At 47.2% G+C, this 23165-nt stretch overlaps 1 protein-coding gene across 1 annotated transcript in view; it reads right to left on the bottom strand.

Annotated features, from left to right (window-relative positions):
- Nucleotides 1-586: 586 nt before the first annotated feature.
- The window catches only part of LOC148543451 (formin-binding protein 1 homolog), a gene marked incomplete at its 3' end in the record, with an annotated part of 106324 nt that continues 83745 nt past the window's right edge, over nucleotides 587-23165 (bottom strand). Inside the window, exons 5-6 of the mRNA XM_088467443.1 lie at nucleotides 3087-3149; nucleotides 587-691 (exon numbers count right to left, since the gene is read on the bottom strand). Of these exons, the coding sequence (XP_088323569.1) occupies nucleotides 587-691; nucleotides 3087-3149 (168 nt within the window). The remainder of the gene's footprint in view (nucleotides 692-3086; nucleotides 3150-23165) is intronic.

Below are 23165 nucleotides of genomic sequence, written 5' to 3'. Positions count from 1 at the left end.
GAGGGGAGCGGGAGAGAGCGCTGTAATAACAAACTGCAGAGTGATGGGGACTGCCATCACTATAAATAGTGCAGCTAAGGACTTGTACAGGGGGCCAATGAACAAAGCACTTGTACAGTTCTTGCAAAAAGAAAAACATCACTGCGAACTCAACCTAGTTCAGCACATTCATAAGGCTGGTACACAGGTAATTCCAAATAAGGATCGGTTGCCGACACCACTTACAGAAATTACACGCGGCCCCTCATAATATTGCTGTACTAGGGCTTAAACAGTTTACATCATAAGGGGTAAATTTACTGAAGTGAGAGTTTTTAGAAGTGAGTTTTACAAGTGATGTTGCCCATAGCAACCAGATTCTAGCTATTATCTTCTAGCAGGTGCTAGTTAAATGTTAAGTAGAATCTGATTGGTTGCTATGGGCAACATCACTTCTAAAACTCACTTCAGTAAATGTACTCCTAAGTGTCTGTAAAAACGAATTAAATAAAATAAAAAAATATAACACGGAAGCAACGGATGAAGTCTGAACAGTCTTAAACACCCATGAATATAGTTAATAAAAAAAAAAGCTTCCAGAACATACTTTTTCAACATCTGCCTTTGTCACATTGATGTCGGCGTCCATCCTCTCAAAGTATTGCTGCGCCCGGTCTGCCTCTTTGCAGTCCCTCTCAAATCTTCTTTTACTCTAGAATATGAGGAAAATGAATGAAATAATACAGTGATGCTAATGTATTCCCTTCAAGCTCTGATGAACTTTCTTTTTTGGTGGGAATGTTTTGCTGAAGTCAAGGAAGACCTCTTGGCAGTTGCCTGACTGTCCATTTGTTTGTAGGATACCGGCCCTGCCCTTGTATGTCACATGACTCTATTTACAAAGAATTACTCTTTATATTAAGGAACGGTATATACGGTGCTTCATCCATATGGCTAACTCCACTCGGCCACCTTTTTTTCTAGTAATCCCTTCCTCTACATTCCTCCTTTTATTTATATATTTCAGTACCAAAGTCTATTAGGTACAGGCGCAGCTACTGATTTCCTGTCTCCTCCACCAACCCCAACGTCAGGGAACATAATGTGTCCAACATGCATTCAAGCAGTTTCAAGTCCCAAGACTCAGGTGCCTGACAAGGTCCCAGTATTGTTATCATGTAACATGGAGTAATGCCCCAACAGTGAGAGGTTGCATCTCTAAAGTGCTTCTTCATGTAATTTCAGATGGCAATGGGGTAGGTGTGGGAGAATTGGGAGAACTTAATGGGAATGTTAATGTAAAAATAAATAGTGACGTTAGACTTAATAGCGTGAGGACAACTAAAATTACTTTTTGTTTACATGACATCCTATGATCGCTTACCCATAGACTTCTATTTATTGTCTAACACAATGGTTCCCAAACCCCATCCTCAATGCACCCTAACAGTCCAGGTTTTCAGAATATCCATAGTTAAGCACAGGTGACTTAATACCTCAGTCAGTTTGATTATAGCATCTATGCACAAGCATGAATATCCTAAAAACCTGTATTATTAGGGTGCCTTGAGGACCGGATTTGGGAACCCCTGGTCTAATGGAATGATGATGCTAGCAGCTACAGGGGAAACACAGCTATGTGTTGCTCAGGCTTCCAAACCCATCTCCATGTTGTCATCCAGTTTCCTTACATTTGTTTTTTTCTTCCCAGATTAGTTATGACCCAAAGTGTGAGCCACCAAGTAACTTAGAAGGGGGGTTACCGCTACTGTAAACATGCTATGCATTATCATCTCATATTCTAATCACTAATCAATGTGTATGAAAATAATCAAGGGCAGATATATTGCAAACATGTTACATATTTGAATAATATTTTGTATCCCCGTATAATCCAAATCAAAGGCCGCGGATTACAGTTTCACTAAAAAAAAAAATGTCTATTTACTGTAGCATGAAAAAGAAAATACAAACTTCTATAACTTCAATTGGACACAGTAATAAATATGAACGATATGTGCATCAGGTGTCCTGAGCCTGGGGGGGGGAATTTATGGCTTTGCAGGTTATCGAGGGGGGAAGGGGAGTAATTAAGCAATATTGTCATTTAAATTCTGAATATGAAATTTTAGTTCAAACCCACAATCAAGTTGTATATTTTTTTTTTTTTTCATTTGTGTAGAAAAGATAAAAAATGACCGCCAAAAACTATACAAACAAATAAATAGAGACGGGGGTTCCAGGTCATAAAATCACTAAGTGACAGTAGACAAACAGACACAAACACAGTTCTGCTAAAGCCAGGAAGAGGTCCTATCTACGGAGTCAGCTCAGGAAACAGCTTCTAGAGGAAGTTCTGTCACCGCAATAGTATAAACACGTCTGCATAAGCTCTACAGTGGGTGTCAGGCAGACAGCATCTACAGTATGCGGGCAGCTAAGGACTGTCACTGGGCATCCTAATTGGTTTAACATCAGTGCCACTCAATGCCAAGGTTGGTCTCCATGTACACAGGGTGCTTTTTGCTGATAATTCACAATCAGTATGCAAATGTATTTGAATAAAACAAAATCTATATATATATTATATATATATTATTAATTATCATCATTATTATAACCTTAGAAGAAAAAAGCAGGCTCCAACATATTTTCCACTCCAATGTTTTTCCTCCCACCAACCAATTAAACAGCGGACACAGTTACTCTATTCTCTAGGTATTAAATTAGATAGCTCGTAAATCTAAAGATCCTTGCCCATTCTGTCAGGAAGCTGCTGATTGGATGAGCTTTGGGTTGCCAATAATGGAGAGTTCTATATCAACCGGATGATTGCTAAAATAGGTAATTCCACCAGGGAAAAGGGCCCGTCCTCTCCCAAAATGGACATGGGTTGAATGAATCAGGGCGGGGGTTGGGACAGGACCTTATCAGAATCGTCAGGTCTTCCATGGTAATGCAGAATACTGGATAAAATCTGTCAGAGACGGTCTAATCACAGCCGTTATTATCTTCTCTTCTTCCTGTTAGGATGCTCACAGTCATGTGACCCAACAATCGGAAAGGGCCTACCGATACCCCTCTGACCTGTAACAGGACATACTTACCGCCTCAAGCTGCTTCCAGCAGGTCTCGATGTGTTGCTGTGCCTTGCGACCTTCATGGAAGTGCTGGAAGAGGAAAGAGGAGACAATCTGTTAAATTAAACCCAGGCGGTGGGAGACGCAGAGCACAGCAGTACATAGTGAATATACAATGCATGTTTACTAAACACAAGATCACAGGGACCATATATATATATATGTAATGTTCAAAGTATCCCCAAAATAGGTTATAGTCTGTATTTGTTCCATTTCCTGGATAAGCGTACAGAACCCCTGTATACTGTCTGGAATAATTCCTGGAATGGTCACAGTTTGCTCTGCAAGCGAAGCAAATATATTGTTTCACCGCAGTCGTACTTCTGTGTTAACCATGTTCCTCATCAGCCTATTTAATCTAATTCATAGTTGCCTCAGTACTAGGAATGTCAGCTAGAATGTTGTAAAGCTCTCCCAGACTAGGAACCACCATTGATGGTTAGTAGAGATCCAATGTTTTCTCACCATCGATCACAGAGGTCCGATGCTGACGCAGCCATGTTTCACACTACTGGAGTCCAGCCAAGTGCAGAGCTGTGTCCAGCGCACTTCGCCTTAGCCCCGCCCTCCTTCTGTGGCTTTAGTTATGTATTAACAGTATATATATATAGCGCACACATTCTACACCAGTCCCTGTCCCAGTGGATCCTAAAACCAATTTTCCCCACTGCAGTACATGTACACACTTATACACAGTGGTTAATTTTTCCTCAGCTGGATCCAATGAACCGACGAACATGTTTTTAAATTGTGGGAGAAAACCGACGCAAACACAGAGAAAACATACAAACTCCACAGAGTTAGGACCCTTGGCCGGAATAAAGCTCATGACCTGTAGTGGCTTGTCTAGGTGACTGATTAATAGTTACATTACTGCCTCAGGAATACCTCTGTGATTAGTAAGAACGTCACACACTGGCATTATCGGACCCAAGACAAGACATGAGACAGTAATGCTAACCACTACACCAATCAAGCTGTTCACTGATGGTTCAAACCATTCATCAGTTTCGGTTGAAGAAAATTTTTGATGGCCTCATCGATGGAGAACTTTCTGATGAACCACCCTATCCCAGACTACCCAAGGAGGGTAGATTAACCTCCCCCATCCTCTCAATTCACTGGGGAAGTGGGCAGCCTGGTGGCTTGATGGCACATATGTTCTCATTTCCACTTCAGAAATGATTTTAAAACCTTGTGTTATACAGAATAACGCTTTGTACGATTTAACCTGGATACACACGAGAAGATTTTTTTTTTTTAAACGATTTGTCGTTTTCCGATGGATCAGAACGACCAATTGTTCAAACTGTCCACTGTGTAAGCATTATACGCACTCCCGCGGGGTCGCCCATCGCTTCCTCAGATCTGCCGTACATGCTGCTCAATCTGAGGATGTGACTGACCACCCCATGCAATTGGATGCAGCCGGGGAACGACATAGCGTACCGTCGTTCACCAGATTGTGTGGTGTGTATGGACTGCACAATATACCATTCGTCGCTTCTGCCTACGGCTAGGTATACACAGGTATTCGTCTAACGTATACCCGGCTTTACAATACAGTTAGCGGACGGCAGGTCCACAACGCAAGCCGACGACTGCCATTAAAAACAGTGGCATTGCAAAAATAGGTTTATGTAGGGCACAGGTATTTATGGGGGGCATCCACTAGACGATTTTATCCCTGTCCAACCTCTTAACGATTTTCCCTTGAAATATGATCTTCCACTCTGAACGATTTGCAAAAGATCTAACAATAAACTATGTTGTTTTAATCTGTGATTGAGAGCTTTCAGCTATAGTGGGCAGATAGTGGTTCATCGTTTGATCGTTCAGCGTGAACGATGTGTAAACAATGTGTAAACGATTTGTAAGCAATCAAGTGAAATTGACCTGCATGTTCAGTTGATGGAGGAGACGATCAAACGACCAGCGGGAGCGCGCATCGTACATCGTTAGAAACAATTACTGCACGATTTGCAAAGATGTTCAAACGATGTTTGAACAATTATCGAACGATTATCGAACGATTTTATCATTATCGTTCAACTTTATCGTCTAGTGGATACCCCCCTTTAGAGGGTGAAGACAGCGAAGATGGAATTAAAGGGTTTCCAATAACAGAAAATGTCAGGACTACAATTAAAAATTCTGTTGTAATCATCTAAATCGGCCATCAGAAGAGCATCTGGAGCCCACATGCTTCTGAAAACCTATGGATCCTATGAGAGGACATTCTATTTTAATATCATTTTCACATGTCCAAATAAATCTGGCCACCACACTCGGACATCTCTGCTGTATATAATTGCACATAATGTTTGAATTTTAGGGGTCCGAATCTTACAAACTGATTCAATATGGAAAGGCATCTTGTTACACTTACAAAAAATGTGTATATGATATTTTCCATATGAAGACTGATGATACTGTATGAAACTTATCCTATTCACAGCGAGTCCACTGTTATTACTCATTGTCTTCTCATACAGTGATTTTCAGCAGAACACTGACAGGAAATCTGCCGTCCGTGGGAAATACAGTTTCGCCATGACGAAATCCCTATGTCAAATATCTTTATAGATGATGTTATTCTGAGAATTTTAAATATATAAATGTGAATGCTATTGGTAGAGGTTTTATATAAGGTAGATCAGGGTCGAACTGGCCCACAGTGGTACAGGGGATATCCCTGTTGGAACCCACCCACTCCTGTAATGTCAAGTTCCAGACCGTGCAGTTGAATTCATTGTTACTCTAACAGAGGGTCAGTTGCCTGGTAGAGCAGGAACATGGATGAACACGAGGGCTTGGTTTGTTTCTATATAAACTACACCAAGATTTGCCCTCCTGTCAATCAAGATGTGGTATATATAGGAAGGAACACCATCATGTGCTTTATTATTATTATTATACATATTTTACATTATACTGCATTCCTGAGACTCTCATATTCACTACAGTGCATGATCTGGTAGATTATACTGAATGAACCATCAGTATTTGTTATATATTTATACTAAAGTAGCCATGTTAACTACTAGCTATATCCTCTCTAAGGGGTATATTTACTAAAGTGAGAGTTTTTAGAAGTGGAGATGTTGCCCATAGCAACCAGACTCTAGCTATTATCTTCTAGAAGGTGCTAGATAAATGTTAAGTAGACTCTGATTGGTTGCTATGGACAACATCTTCACTTCTAACAACCTGCACTTTAGTAAATCTATCCCTAATGGTTGACCAAGCCTCCGTGGGAGCTGGCCACACCCCTCAAGCATGGGCCCCTACCAATGCATTCTAACGGGGGGGCCCTTCATATCCCAGACCGCTGCTGAGGTACATTATATTTTACAGTTCAATGTCCATGCCAAAGGAAACAGCATCAAATGACACCCACTGTGACAAAAATAAGCCTTTAACACAGGGATGGGGAACCTCAGGCCCGGGGACCTGTATAAGGCCCGCAAAATCATTTGGTCTGGCCTTCGGAGCTTTTTTTCTGCTGGCCTCATCTGGCTAGCAGGGTGCCTAGAATGGTACCCTGCAGCCAGAATCTATGCAGCAGTGCCACCTGGAGTGTCCCTATGACGCTTCAGATGGTCACACCGCTGCCCTTACAGCTCCCCAGAGCATCCTCAGGATGCTCCGGGCATTGCTGTAATCACCGGCAATTGTGGCCCTGCCCCCACGTGACATCACACGGAGGGGGCGTGTCCTGCACTGGGCTCGGGAATAATGTTATATATATCAAACTGGCCCTTGGCAGAATATAGGTTCCCCACCCCTGCTTTAACACCATGAAAATCCTCTGGAATCAATTCAAAACATCAGCAGCACTCGCTTCTATTATTTACAGCACATGGGCCCTTGGGAATAGCAACATTACTCCCAAGAAGAAAACTAATTACAAAGCCTGATAGCTGATTTTCACATCCAGGCAAAAAACACAAGCCAGAGGTAAGAAAACAAGCCCTGATCTATACAGAGTGCCTCACGCGGGCGATGCAAATAACAAGAGATATGGTAAGAACTTACCTTTGTTATCTCTGTTTCTACGAAGTCCATAGGGTCCACAGGGTTGACCTTGGGGTATAGCTGGATCTGGATCCATGGGCACCACGCAGTTAAAGCTTTAGCTGCTCCCAGGATGCACTTGGGTCCGTCCTCCTCTATACCCCGCCCCCGGCCACAGCACCTCAGTTGGTAAGCAGCCAAGGCCGGAGGAGGAGACTAAACAGAGAGAAGGAAGACTGGAACACACAAGAAACCATACTCACAGAAATGGGAGACGGAAAACCGGTGACCAGCCACACAGCCCATTTGAAGCCAGGTGCATCAGGGCGGGCGCCCTGTGGACCCTATGGACTTCGTAGAAACAGAGATAACAAAGGTAAGTTCTTACCATATCTCTTGTTTTCTACTTCAGGGTCCATAGGGGGTCCACAGGGTTGACCTTGGGGATGTCCCAAAGCAGTACAACTAAGGGCGGGGACGCTCCTGTGCTGAAAGGAGTACCCGGCGCCCAAAGGATGCATCCTGAGAGGCAAAGGTGTCAAACGCATAGAACCTCAAAAACGTTTGAATTGAAGACCAAGTGGCCGCCTTACACAGCTGAACAGCAGAAGCGCCACGTCTAGCAGCCCAAGAGGGACCCACAGAACGAGTGGAATGAGCCTTAACAGAGGCTGGCACAGGTAAGCCCTCCTGTGCATAAGCCTCACAAATAACGGAACGAAGCCAACGGGCTAACGTTTGTTTGTTGGCAGGCCAACCCCTCTTGTGAAAACCAAAGAGGATAAACAAAGAATCAGACTTCCTAACCGAAGCCGTCCGGTCTACATAAATTCTAAGCGCCCGGACCACATCTAAGGAAGTCTCACCAGCTGAAAGATCAGGGGACTGAAAAGCTGGCACAACAAGTTCCTGATTAATATGGAACTTCGAGACCACTTTGGGCAAAAACTCAGGACGAGTGCGGAGCACCGCTCTGTCCTGGTGAAAAATCAGGAAAGGAGGGCGACAGGAAAGCGCCCCCAATTCAGACACCCTCCTGGCCGAAGCAATTGCCAGGAGAAAAACCGTCTTAAATGTCAGCCACTTGAGCTCCACCGCCTCAAGAGGCTCAAACGGAGGACCCTGCAAGACCCGTAGCACCACCGCCAAGTCCCAAGGAGCCACAGGAGGCACAAAGGGAGGCTGGATCCTGAGAACACCTTGGAAAAAGGTGTGAACGTCTGGTAGTATTGCAATCCGCCGTTGAAACCACACGGACAAGGCGGACACATGAACCTTCAGAGATGCAAGGCGTAAGCCGAGATCCAATCCTGACTGAAGAAATTCCAAGATCCTAGAAACTCGGAACACCTGAGGATCATAATGTCTGGACTCACACCACTGAAAGTAAGTGTGCCACACTCTGTGATAAATCCGTGCTGAAGCAGGCTTGCGTGCCCTGAGCATGGTACCAATAACCGAACTGGAGAAGCCCCGAGACCTCAAGACGGCTGTCTCAAGAGCCACGCCGTCAAAGACAGCCGACCCAGATCCGGGTAAAGGCAGGGCCCCTGAGACAACAGGTCCCGACGCTGAGGAAGAAGGTACGGAGCGTCGATGGAGAGGCTCCTGAGATCGGAGTACCAAGGACGTCTGGGCCACGCCGGAGCTACCAGCACGAGCATGCCGCCGTCCTGCTTGAATTTCCGCAGAACCCGAGGAAGCAGGGATATCGGAGGAAACAAATACGCCAGGTGAAACGTCCATTTCACCGACAGCGCGTCCACCAGACTTGCACCTGCGTCTCTTGTCCTTGACCCGTAAACGGGCAACTTGTGATTGTGACGGGAGGCCATCAAGTCCAGCTCCGGCAGTCCCCACCTGTCCACGAGTAGCTGAAACACCTCTGGGTGAAGCGACCATTCCCCGGGATGCACGTCGTGACGGCTGAGGAAGTCCGCCTCCCAATTGAGGACTCCAGGGATGAAGACCGCCGAGATCGCTGGAATGTGACCCTCCGCCCAAGTCAGGATACGAGACACCTCCGACATCGCTGCCTGACTGCGAGTTCCGCCTTGGTGATTGATATACGCCACCTTGGTGGCGTTGTCGGACTGCACCTGTACCGCCCTTCCGTGAAGAGCGGGGCCGGACGACTGCAGGGCCCTGTATACTGCCCGCAGTTCCAGGATGTTGATGGGGAGAAGTGCTTCTTCCGCTGACCAACGACCCTGAAGCGACAAAGAGCCGGTCACTGCCCCCCAACCCCGGAGACTGGCATCCGTCGTGAGCAGGACCCAGTCCGGGATCCAAAATGGGCGCCCCTCGACCAGATGAGCTGTCTGAAGCCACCAAGCCAAAGATAGCCGAACGTCCGGAGACAACACCAGCACCTGAGAGCGGATCCGGTGAGGTAACCCGTTCCATTCTGATAGAATCAGCCCCTGCAGGGGCCGGGAATGGAACTGGGCAAATTCCACCATGTCGAATGTCGACACCATGGACCCCAGAACTCTCATAGCCGAATGGACCGACAGGCGGCAACGGCTCAGGCAACTGCGTATCCGCAGCTGTAGGGAGGCGACCTTCTCCGGAGTCAGGAAGATCCTTTGCTGACGCGAATCCAGCAGGGCTCCCAAATGAACCATCCGCTGTGATGGAATCAGGGAGGACTTTTTCCAATTTATCAACCACCCGTGTGCTTGCAGGCAAGCGATCGTCAGGTGGAGATGTTGAAGCAGTACCTCCGGGGAGCTCGCCAGCAACAGGAGGTCGTCCAGGTACGGCAGCAGCCGTACATTCTGGTTCCGAAGATGTGCGGCCATGACCGCCATAATCTTCGTGAACACCCTCGGTGCCGTGGAGAGACCAAAGGGTAGCGCCCGGAACTGATAGTGGTGTTGAAGGATAGCGAACCTCAGATACCGCTGGTGTGAAGATGCTATCGGAACATGGAGGTAGGCGTCCTGGATGTCCAGGGACACCATGTAATCCCCCGGTTCCATCGCCAGAATGATGGAACGTAACGTTTCCATCCTGAACTTGGGAACTCTGAGGAATTTGTTCAGAGACTTCAAGTTGAGGATAGGGCGATGAGAACCATTGGGTTTCTGCACCAGAAACAGAGACGAATAATACCCCGTCCCTCGTTGTGATAGAGGAACGGGAACAATGACCCCTGCTTTCAGCAAGGACTCTATAGCCTCCTGAACCTGTAACGCCTTGGTCTTGTCCTGAGAAGGACTTGTGCAGAAAAACTGGTGGGGTGGTCTGTGCCGAAAAGACAGGGCGTACCCCTGGGAGACCACTTCTCGAACCCAGGCATCCGTGGTGGTATTGTGCCAGCACTGGGCAAATAGAAGAAGTCGGCCTCCCACTCTGAGGTCCCCAGAGGGAGGCCCGTCCCATCAGGCCGCAGGTTTATCTTCCTGCTTGGAAGAAGGGCGCCGAGCACTCCAGGCTTGCTTCTTGGGTTTAGAGGCCGTCTTACTCGCAGACTGTCTCGGGAAGGACTGACCTTTCGCCTTACCCTGAACCCGAAAGGAACGAAAAGCCGAACTCCGAACCTTAGCAGGCAGTGCCGCCGAAGGGAGGAAGGCCGACTTGGATTTAGCCAGGGTGTCCACTATTTTGTCCAAGTCCGGACCAAATAGTAATTCCCCATTGAAAGGTAAGGCCTCCAGACCTTTCTTTGAATCAGAGTCCGCTCTCCAGGACCGCAACCATAAGGATCGGCGGGCAGACACCGCTGCAGCCGATACCCGCGAGGTCAGCAGACTAGCATCTAAAGAAGCTTCTCCAATGTAAGAAGCAGCGTCCCTCATTTGTCCCAACAACGCCCGCTGGACATCCGGAGCGTCGTCCGGGAAGGTATCTTCCAATGCATTGGCCCACCCCTCAATGGCCTTGGCCACCCAGGAGATGGCCATGGACGGTCGGGCCACCGCCCCGGAGAGGGAGTAAATAGACTTTAAGCAAGTCTCAACTTTCCTGTCCGTGGGATCCTTCAGCGAGGATATCGACGGTAATGGTAAGGTGGCGCCCCGAGTTAAACGGGTGACATGGGAATCCACCGCCGGTGGAGTTTCCCATCTTTTACAATGTGCCTCAGGGAAGGGGTAATTAGAAGCCAACCGCTTCTGAGGAAGGAATCTCTTACTGGGCGCCTGCCAAGCTACCGCCATATGATCCGTCAACTGATCCGACAGGGGAAACACCGCAGAAGCCACCTTAGTTTTTTTGAAACTAGGAAACTTCGACTTAGGAACCGGTGCCTCATCCTCTATAAGAAGAATAGCTTGCACCGCCCTAACTAGTGCACGCACATTAATGGACGACTTGGTATCCATTTCCTGGACCGAGGCGTCCGAGTCAGTGTCATCAGGGACCTCCCCATCATCTGAGGAACCCTCTGAGTCCGATACCTGAGCAGCCCGTGTCATGAGTGGGCGTTTTGAAATCCTAGAAGGCATGTCAGTCTGCAACATTGACTGAAAAGCCGAGGAAGCGGCCGCCAAATTTTGCACGGAGTTGGAGAGCACATCCACCCAGGGTGGAGGAGTCACCATAGGGGCCTGAAAAGGTACCACAGGCTGCTGCGGCACAGGGGAAGCCTGTATATACATAGGCAACCCCGCATAGGGACCCACCGACTGAGACCCAGGAGGACTCCGCAATAACTGCGGGACACCCGGGGAATGGGGGATGGTCGGCTGAGACAACGACCTAGTAGGGAGAGCAGTCGGGACCGACAGACGGTCCGCAATAGACACCAGCACTTGAGAAAACATCGCCCACGGTGGTTCCTGCGCCAGAGAAGGTCTGGATGGGCCAGGAGCCACCTGGCATCGACTACACAGGCCATCCTGTGACAAATCCTCCCTATCTACTCCTGCAGAACAGCGTCCGCAGGAGGCCAACACCGGAGCCACTGAGCGCTCAACCTCCTCGTCTGACATGACAGAATATATTATATATCTGGCACCAGGGTAGAAGTAAAACGCACTCACCGGTGTGCTGAACAACAGCCCACAATATGGCACTGAGTAGCACACAACTGTATGTGACGGACCTCACAAATACGTGATCTATATAAGTGAGGTCAGTAGAAACGCCCCTCCCCCACACACCTGTAGGGCTTGTAGGAGAAGTAAAGGGATAGGTATAAGCTGACAGTAAGTAGAAAATAAGCACAGACAGGCAGCACTAGCAAAAGTCACATACCATGCAGGAAGATATACTCACTGCACCTTTCCACTACAATCAACCTGCCCAGATTCAGTGTCTGGGAGGGCTATAGTGCTGTGTACGCTGTCCTTAATCAGGGGAGAGGTACACAGGGGGACCGGTCCGCGTGCTCCCTGAGGATCTGCGCTGCCACTGTGAGAAAATGGCCGCTGGAGACCTCAGAGGAGGAGTGGCCGAGTAGCTGCAGCTCAGCGACGCCAGACTCCGTACTGAAAGGCGCGCTGAGCTGAGGGGAGGAGCCGCTGACAGGGAAGGCTTCCTCCCCTGGCTAGCATATTAATCCCAGGGCTTGCCGGCATCCCGCTTGCCATATATCCCTGGTGGTCTAGTGGTCCCACGGGTTATTCCTCCTCAGAGGGGGAGCCCGCCGCCACCGCTAGCGGCCCCCGGTCTGTCCCCTAGGACCGGGGGCAAAGGACTGCATCTGCAGGCAAAACCCGCGAGCCGCCGCTAATCGGCGACTCGCGGCTTACCTTGTCCCCGGCGACTCCGGCAGCAGTCCAGGGAGGGACCCAGAGTCCGGCTAGTACGGACTCTGGCCTCCCGCCGCGATCCCCAGTGCAGTACTGGCGTCGCGGCGCCAGCGGGGAAGGAGAGCGGCAGCGTGGGCGTCAGCATAGACAGAACGTCGCTGCCACACTAGAGCCTCTGTTTTAAAATAAAAATCTAACAGGCTCTTTTTTTTTTTTTTTAATAAAAATAGAAAGCTTTTGGGGGCTGCTCCTGCAGCCCCCCTGCGCAGGTGACCCGACTCCGGCCGGGCACCAACTCAAACTGAGGTGCTGTGGCCGGGGGCGGGGTATAGAGGAGGACGGACCCAAGTGCATCCTGGGAGCAGCTAAAGCTTTAACTGCGTGGTGCCCATGGATCCAGATCCAGCTATACCCCAAGGTCAACCCTGTGGACCCCCTATGGACCCTGAAGTAGAAATACTGAAATATAGTAATTCAATGTACAGAAATGACTGGGAGCAGATCCTAGGAATATCTAATCACAGCAATCCCCTGACATGACCATTAGGGCAGTCACAGTGAGAAAGGCCTTATCCGCAGCAGTGGTTCCATAAAAGGCATTGCAGCTAGTGATCTGGCAGCAGGACAGCTCCACAGTCACTCGTTCAAATTAGCAAAGAGGGTGAAACACGCGCTGCCCCTGCTCTCTGTGTCCGCACGGACGGACGCAATGCAGTCGCACACCACAAGTCCGGCATAACATGCTTAATGTGTGCTGGGAAGGGGAGTTTCTGCCTAGTCACCACAAGGCTATTTGCAATGTCTTTTTATACAGGAAAAATGCAACAGAACCCTTTAGGTCAGGGGTGGGGAAATTTTTTTCTGCCGAGGGCCATTTTGATATATATAACATTATTCGCGGGCCTGGTGCAGTCCACGCCCCTTCCATGTGACATCACATGGGGCGGGGCCACAATCGCCGGTGATTACAGCAAAGCCCGGATCATCCTGATGATGCTCCGGGGAGCTGTAAGGGCAGCGGCGTGACCATTTGAAGTGTTTTACGGACGCTCCAGGCGGAACTGCTGCATAGATTCTGGCTGCAGGGTGCCATTCTAAGCACCCTACTAGTCAGATGAGGCTAGCATACAAAACTCAGAGGGCCAGACCAAATGACTCCGCGGACCTTAAACGGCCCCCGGGCCTGAGGTTCCCCACCCTTGCTTTAGGTAGTGGCCAGCTGTCCCTATTTTCCAGGGATGAGAGATCGGTCACTGGAAAAGGTCTATTAATCCAATTCCTCATTATAAATATGGTTTTGAAAGCAGCAGAAACACAGACCGTTCTAAAATATTCTATCAGTGTTATTTTACAAACGATAATTGTTTTTGCAAATGACGGAAGCAGAGCTGGGCTGAGCCAAGGTGACAGAGCTGGTGGTGCCCGGGGAATTCCTATGCCAGAGGTCACATGGTGCTGCCCCCAGCCCGGTCACATCCGGAAACTGGTATGAGAATCACATGGACCACAGTGATCAGTGGATGAGCGGTACAAACAGGCGGGGATGGAATGCACATAATGTAGAAGAAAGACTGGGTGGGCAGGCGGAATTAAATCTAATTCTTAGTATTACACAGAGGTCAGAAGAGTCAGACTGAAGTAATATTACATGAAAACTGCAACGTGACTCCCTCTCGAGGTATAACACACATGAAGCGAGAGGAAGAGCTGGTGCGGACACAGCACCTGGTATATAGATTGCCATTATCAGCGTATTTCCCTCTAGCAACCATAACAATTGATAGATGTTTATCCTTTATGCATACGTGGGATGAACACACTTTTGGGACGGCTGTTAGTGTTATTGGTCACAAACAAAATCAAGGTTGGCCAGTCACCACTAAGCCACACCACAAGTCCCAGCATGCCCTGCCAGCCTCTGGCAGTGCTTGCATGCACTAGTAGTTCTACAACAGCAGCAATGGGGAGACCGGATGACTATCTTAAACAAAGATGGCAATTTGTTATGTCAATTTGAATTGTGCAGCATACACATGTATAATCTTAGGGCATAGCACAGGCTCGGTTACATAACTAGGTCTTGAGGAGAATGTCACTTCATTTTCACCTTATACATCTGGTAACAATTTTCACAGATTAGCAGCAGACGCTCTTTGTGACAAACGTCTTTCGCACAATTTCTACGCGTCATCAGACAATACTGCTTACCATTCACACGCCACGGAACCTCAGACTGTGCAGAAGACTCATCGCATAGAATTCAATCACTGATAGCCTATATGTACAAAGGATTCTATACTGGCCAGGAGTGGCTCTATATACAATATTTGTTTAAACTGTTTTTTATATGAATGCATCTCAACAATTCAAACTACACATAATATTTTATTTTAGAATGGCTGCACCAAATCCAGAATTCTAATCCGGATTCAATCTAATCAAAGAGATATCAGCAAAGTTTGGCTTCCTCAGAAGGGGATCCAAAATAATTTGGCTCAATCCCCCTCTAAATCTGTGTTGCTCTGGTATTTTAGGACAGAGATCATAGGGCCTGATTCAGTAAGGATCACCATTTCGATTGCAATAGCGATTACGCACGCAGTCTCACTGCGAAGATATGCTAATGGTTGTAATCGCTATGCCGTCGCAGCACAACAAAAGGATGCCCACCTTACCTTACACACATCCGTAATACTAACAGAGTACCATCGCAGCCTCACGCACACTTGCACAAGCTCTGACCTTACTCAGGAACTGCTAATATCGCACGCAGAGAAATCCCAAGCTGCGTATGGCATCGCAGTGGCTGTTTTATGCACTCCCCTGTAATGGCATATAAACGCACTGGCACGCCTGCGTTTTGTAGACCACCCCCAAATGGTACTACTCGTCAATCACTCTACGATGGGCCTGTGTAGTAACTGCGATCGCAGTCCCGATCGCAGTTTCACACACTGCGATGCATGCGCAGAATGCAACAATCGTCCAATTGCGTGTGTAATCGCAGTTGCGATTGGTAGTGGATCAGGCTCATAGTTATTGCTTCCAGGAGTGAAAATTATATAGATTTTTTTTTTTAATCATGTTGGTCCTTTCTTTCAGGGGTGGGGAACCATTTTTCTGCCAAGGGCCAGTTTGATATATATAACATTATTCGTGGGCCCAGTGCCGGCCACACCCCCTCCGTGTGATGTCACATAGGGGCAGGGCCACAGCTGGCGGTGATTACAGCACTGCCCGGAGCATCCTGAGGATGCTCCGGGGAGCTGTAAGGGCAGCGGTGTGACCGTCTGAAGAGTCCTAAGGATGCTCCAGTTTGCACTGCTGCATAGATTCGGGCTGCAGGGTGACATTCTAGGCATCCTGCTAGCCAGATGAGGCTAGCAACAAAAAGCTCAGAGTGCCAAACCAAATGATTCCTGGGGCCTTATACGGCCCCCGGGCCTGAGGGTCTCCATCCCTGCTCTACAGTATGGAATCTGCACATCCCAAATTTGCAGCCATCTACTTTTTCTATATACACACACACACCTTAGGCGTCTTTCGGCGTCACCTCTCATCCAGAAAGTATTTGCAGTTTTCCAGTAATAATGTCCTATGCACAGATATGGTCACAAAGGTAGTCCTTATATAGTAACTATGATGACCACTGCTGTGCGATTTAATGACGGGTCGGCTAAGGATAGTGGGGGGTGAGTCAGGGATTTTATTTTATTTTTTCCATTTTGTATAGTATATTTTAGAAAAAGTTCTCCAAATCACAAACAAAAAAAACAAAAAAAAAACACCAGATAAAGAAATTAAATTTTTTGTATTACAGGTTGAGTCTCCCATATCCAAAATGCTTGGGACTGGGGGTATTTTGAATATCGGAATATTCCATATTTTGGAATATTTGCATACCATAATGAGATATCTTTAGAATGGGACCCAAATCTAAACACAGAATGCATTTATGTGTTATATACACCTTATACACACAGCCTACAGGTAATTTCATACAATATATTTGATAATTTTGTGCATAAAGAAAAAAGTGTGTGTACATACATGAAATTCATTTAAGTTTCATATACACCTTATACGCAGAGCCTGAAGGTTATTTTATACTGTATTTTAATAATTTTGTGCTTTTAACAAAGTTTGTGTACGTTGAACCATCAGAATGCAAAGGTTTCACTTTCTCAGTCATTCTAAAAATATTCCGGGGGGCATAGGCTGAGGTGACCGGGCTTACGTAGTGTCCGTTATACTAGTAATTAATATGCTAATATAACTATGCCCTGTTTCCAAATAATACCAAGTTTCCTAGAAAAATCCCTACATGACATTTTAAAAACATCAATATGCTGTTTTTGTTTTGTTTTTGCATAGAGAACAGATCTAAGAGATGGGGCTATTATTTCTTTGCTGTACACATGCTATATAAATTCCAATCTGCATTTCATGTATTTATTCACTGAACTCTGAGAACATGTCAGCCATTTTCTCTAAAGCTGGCCCCACACTACTCCTGACACACTCTCGGTGCATCGGCAGTGGCGCACAAAGGGTGGGGGTTTGAGTATCTGGAAAAACTTCTCAAATCCTGCGTTTGCCGCTGATTCGATAAGCATGGTCCTAACTGTAATCACAGACGGCCTATACTCATATAATCAAGCGCTAACTAACCAGGAGGTACCCAAAGAACCTCCTAAATGGAGCTATAAAGACCTGCACTCCCTGTTAGCTGCTGGTCCCATACATGCCTCACAGATAACGATACACATAATGGAAGCAGGTGCAGGACAATTCCTCATAAAGCTGCTGTGGCAATCCCTCACAAGGCTGCTGTGACACATCATTCAGCTTGTACATACAGTAAATATCATATTGAGCATATATTAGCAAATGTGTGCAACTGCAACAAACTTGTAAATGTTATGCACAAATAGAATGACTGCAGTTTATTTATTCTCTGAGCAAGTTATTTCTATAGCACTGCACACTTGTGTCAGTTAGTGAGTGTACCACCCCCTGGCACGTACGTGGTTAAGCTGCTCTTTCGTCGGATAAGGTTACGGTTTGAGGCGCATTTCCTGGCACTGGGCATGCTATGTATCTGATACTTACAACCACAGCAGTAAGGTCTCTGTCTTACCCACTCCCACATGTCACAACACTATGATAAGGCAAATTGAAACAGAAGACTCGCTCTAGTACAGCAGTAACATGTTTAATCTGAGGAACACAGAGATACTAGTGTTGTATGTTAACGTACAACCAAGTCAGTGCAGTCTTGACCTCCACTCACAAAACGTTGGGGGTGATATTTAAAGTCACCGAGCCATATAAATGCTGGAGGCACCTGTGAGGAATGAACCATTCGTTCTCTAGAGGGAGCACTAAGCAGTAATTGAAACCTCAGAACCTATAAATTAACGCCAAAGAGACACTTCTCCTTCACTCTAGTTAAATGACACTTTCTGCAGAGAATCAAATCGCCACAAAGCTGAAACACTGAACCTCACACAAACCTACCCTACGCCCACCTATACTACCCACACTAATACACCCTCACACCTACCGTACTCCCACCTATACTACCCACACTAATACACCCTCACACCTACCGTACTCCCACCTATACTACCCACACAGATACACCCTCACACCTACCCTACTCCCACCTATACTACCCACACTAATACACCCTCACACCTACCCTACTCCCACCTATACTACCCACACTAATACACCCTCACACCTACCCTACTCCCACCTATACTATCCACACTAATGCACCCTCACACCTACCCTACTCCCACCTATACTAACCACACTAATACATCCTCACACCTACCCTACTCCCACCTATACTACCCACACTAATACACCCTCACACCCACCCTACTCCCACCTATACTACCCACACTAATACATCCTCACACCTACCCTACTCCCACCTATACTACCCACACTAATACACCCTCACACCTACCCTACTCCCACCTATACTACCCACACTAATGCACCCTCACACCTACCCTACTCCCACCTATACTACCCACACTAATACACCCTCACACCTACTCTACTCCCACCTATGCTACTCACAATAATACACCCTCACACCTACCCTACTCCCACCTATACTACCCCACACTAATACACCCTCACACCTACCCTACGCCCACCTATACTACCCACACTAATACACCCTCACACCTACCTTACTCCCTCCTACACTACCCACACTAATACATCCTCACACCTACCCTACTCCCACCTATACTACCCACACTAATACATCCTCACACCTACCCTACTCCCACCTATACTACCCACACTAATACACCCTCACACCTACCCTAATCCCACCTATACTACCCACACTAATGCACCCTCACACCTACCCTACTCCCACCTATACTACCCACACTAATACACCCTCACAACTACCCTACTCCCACCTATACTACCCACACTAATACACCCTCACACCTACCCTACTCCCACCTATACTATCCACACTAATGCACCCTCACACCTACCCTACTCCCACCTATACTAACCACACTAATACATCCTCACACCTACCCTACTCCCACCTATACTACCCACACTAATACACCCTCACACCCACCCTACTCCCACCTATACTACCCACACTAATACATCCTCACACCTACCCTACTCCCAACTGTATTACCCACACTAATACACCCTCACCCCTACCCTACTCCCACCTACACTACCCACACTAATACACCCTCACACCTACCCTACTCCCACCTATACTACCCACACTAATACACCCTCACACCTACCCTACTCCCAACTGTATTACCCACACTAATACACCCTCACCCCTACCCTACTCCCACCTATACTACCCACACTAATACACCCTCACACCTACCCTACTCCCACCTATACTACCCACACTAATACACCCTCACACCTACCCTACTCCCACCTATACTACCCACACTAATACACCCTCACACCTACCCTACTCCCACCTATACTACCCACACTAATACATCCTCACACCTACCCTACTCCCACCTATACTACCCACACTAATACACCCTCACACCTACCCTACTCCCACCTATACTACCCACACTAATACATCCTCACACCTACCCTACTCCCAACTGTATTACCCACACTAATACACCCTCACCCCTACCCTACTCCCACCTATACTACCCACACTAATACACCCTCACACCTACCCTACTCCCACCTATACTACCCACACTAATACACCCTCACACCTACCCTACTCCCACCTATACTACCCACACTAATACACCCTCACACCCACCCTACTCCCACCTATACTACCCACACCTACTCTACTCCCACCTATACTACTCACAATAATACACCCTCACACCTACCCTACTCCCACCTATACTACCCACACTAATACACCCTCACACCCACCCTACTCCCAGCTATACTACCCACACTAATACACCCTTACACCAACCCTACTCCCACCTATACTACCCACACTAATAGACCCTCATACCTACCCTACTCCCAGCTATACTACCCACACTAATACACCCTCACACCTACACTACTCCCACCTATACTACCCACACTAATACACCCTCACACCCACCCTACTCCCAGCTATACTACCCACACTAATACACCCTCACACCTACCCTACTCCTACCTATACTACCCACACTAATAGACCCTCACACCCACCCTACTCCCACCTATACTACCCACACTAATACACCCTCACACCGACCCTGCTCCCACCTATACTACTCACACTAATACACCCTCACACCTACCCTACTCCCACCTATACTACCCACACTAATACACCCTCACACCTACCGTACTCCCACCTATACTACCCACACTAATGCACCCTCACACCTACCCTACTCCTACCTATACTACCCACACTAATACACCCTCACACCTACCCTACTCCCACCTATACTACCCACACTAATACACACTCACACCTACCCTACACCTACCCTACTCCTACCAATACTACCTACACCTTCATACCTACACTACTTCCACCCTCACAACTGTCCCATTCTCCAATCTGAGCCACACTTACTCAGGTATTTTCTATTTCTCAGTAAATGGATTACGCTTTGCTGAGTGGACCATTAGAACATTAGTTATAAGCAATGACTGCAGTTGCTCCTCTCTTGTATTTCAGATGCTGCTAGCTGACCACACTGACCACCAGTCAGTCAGTCATGCGTACAGGAAACAGCCCTGTTTACCACTGAGTGAACAAGTGATTGCAGCGACTTTATATGAGGAAATTGCTATAAAGCCGGGGTGCACAACTATTTTGGTCCAAAAACCACACTGGGGTGGGATCATGAATATTTCAAGGGGCGGCAATAAAACTTAGGTTTCAGTTTTATTAATTTGCTCATTTTTTTAATTTTTTTGTATTATTTTTCTTCAAAGTATAGGGGACAGAAATATCAGTAAAGGGCGATGGGTACAGACACGGGAGTGTACAGCAGGCTTGAAACATTGCTGTATTAAACATGTCAAATACATAATTCACTCTGGATTACTTAATGTACAAAGTCTCCTTTTCAACAAACTTACATAATAAAAGAGAAAAACGTATCCGACGTTCATTGACCTGCAAGTTTCCAATTTTCCCCATGTTAACACTGGCACCACTGAGTTTAAATGGGACAAGTTTGGGACCCCATACTGCTCTATGTCCCATACAAAGTGCTTATATTATAATCCTTCTTCATGGTTATGGATGCTTATTGCAGATCTGGGGAGAGGTCTAAAGGTGCCCATCCACTTGCCGATAATACTGCGCGATTGCACGATTACGACATCGTAATCGTGCAATCGCTCAGTTATCGGGCACTTAAATGTCTAAAACGACCAGCGAGGCGCGCTCCCGCTGATCATTTCCGACATCTATCGTCGCCCGAACAAGACGGTCAACTTGACGACCGTCTTCAGGTTGCCCATGTTCGGGGATGATTGATGTGCATACACTGAACGCCTGAATGTTCATTCTATGCACTTCCCCCCTAGGGAGACGACGGCATGATTACGATGTCATAATCGTGCCGTCGTCCCCGCATCTACAAGTGGATGGGCACCTATAGAGAGAAGCTCCGACTGGTTTTAAAAAGAAAAATCAATGTAGCTATGCAGAATTACTAGGGACTATGGAATATGCTTTACTTAAAAAAACCAACATAAAGTGGGTGAAGAGTATTCAGCATATCCTCAATAAAACACTAACACTTCTATAGAACTCTATTCAAGGGCTGTGAATAGTGTACAATACGCTGAGGGAAATATTAGCAGTACTACGCTGGCTATGTTGTAACATAAAGGGATGTTTGCTGTACTGGGAGGGGGAATATAGAGAGTAGGTTGTCCTATTAAATAACCACAGCGAGCTGCTTCTGCAACACTGCCAAGGTGGTTACCTAAGGCATTCATGTCCCTGCCTAGCGCCTCGCATTCTCAAGTGGGCAAAGGTTCCAGAATGGCTCGTGTGTCTGATGCTCTGAGACACCCGGCCGGCTGCGCTGAATGCTCCATTAACCCTGAATTTCTACTTCCCCTGGCAATGTCACAGCGGTGGCTCTCAGTCTATCCTGATGTACAATATTAAAAGGGAACTCCGGGTCCATTCGATTAGTAAAGAATTATTAGGATTCTTCTTGTACACTACTGAAACTTCCAATAAATAATAATTTCTAGTAATATATAGTAATAGTCAATCCAATTACACGCAATGTGCTCGTGGGTGCGAGTCATCCCGACAATGGGCGTGCTTGACGGTAGCCCAAATTTGCATAAAAATGCCTGCAGCCCCATAGTGCTCCGAGCAAAATTATGCGAATTCGGGCTCATAGGGGGCTGTGAATGGTGCGAAATTCCGTGCTGTTGCCGGCGTATCAACGCCGTGTCAGCGGCAACCCGCACCCTTTGCAATCAATTGGATTGACCCCATAATGTCTTTTTAAGTGTAACTTTCAAGCGGATACAAGGTAAGGGAGGGGAGGGGGGATGAGACAGTGGGGTCTGCTGTGTCGTCCCTAGTGCTCAATGAATTAACCATCTACGAGGTGAATGCATCGGTGGCTTACAGACTTGGGGCCTGATTCAGACCTGCTCGCGAGCGCACAGCGCTCGCAAGCGGGTCGATGGTGGCCCAGTGCGCACGCAAGCCCCGTAGTGAGTGAGAACTTCACTCACTCCGGGGCTCGCAACAAAACGGGGCTGCTGTTGATGTTGATCGACAGCTCGCCCCGTTTTGTAGGCTGGTAGGGGGGGTGGCTGCACAAACGGAGGC

Source organism: Taudactylus pleione, unplaced genomic scaffold, assembly GCF_031769625.1.
Source record: "Taudactylus pleione unplaced genomic scaffold, aTauple2 ptg000003l, whole genome shotgun sequence".
In the NCBI taxonomy this organism is placed as follows: Eukaryota; Metazoa; Chordata; class Amphibia; order Anura; family Myobatrachidae; genus Taudactylus; species Taudactylus pleione.
The sequence above is the reverse complement of the archived record's forward strand: the minus strand, read 5'-3'. Positions and strand labels throughout refer to the sequence as shown.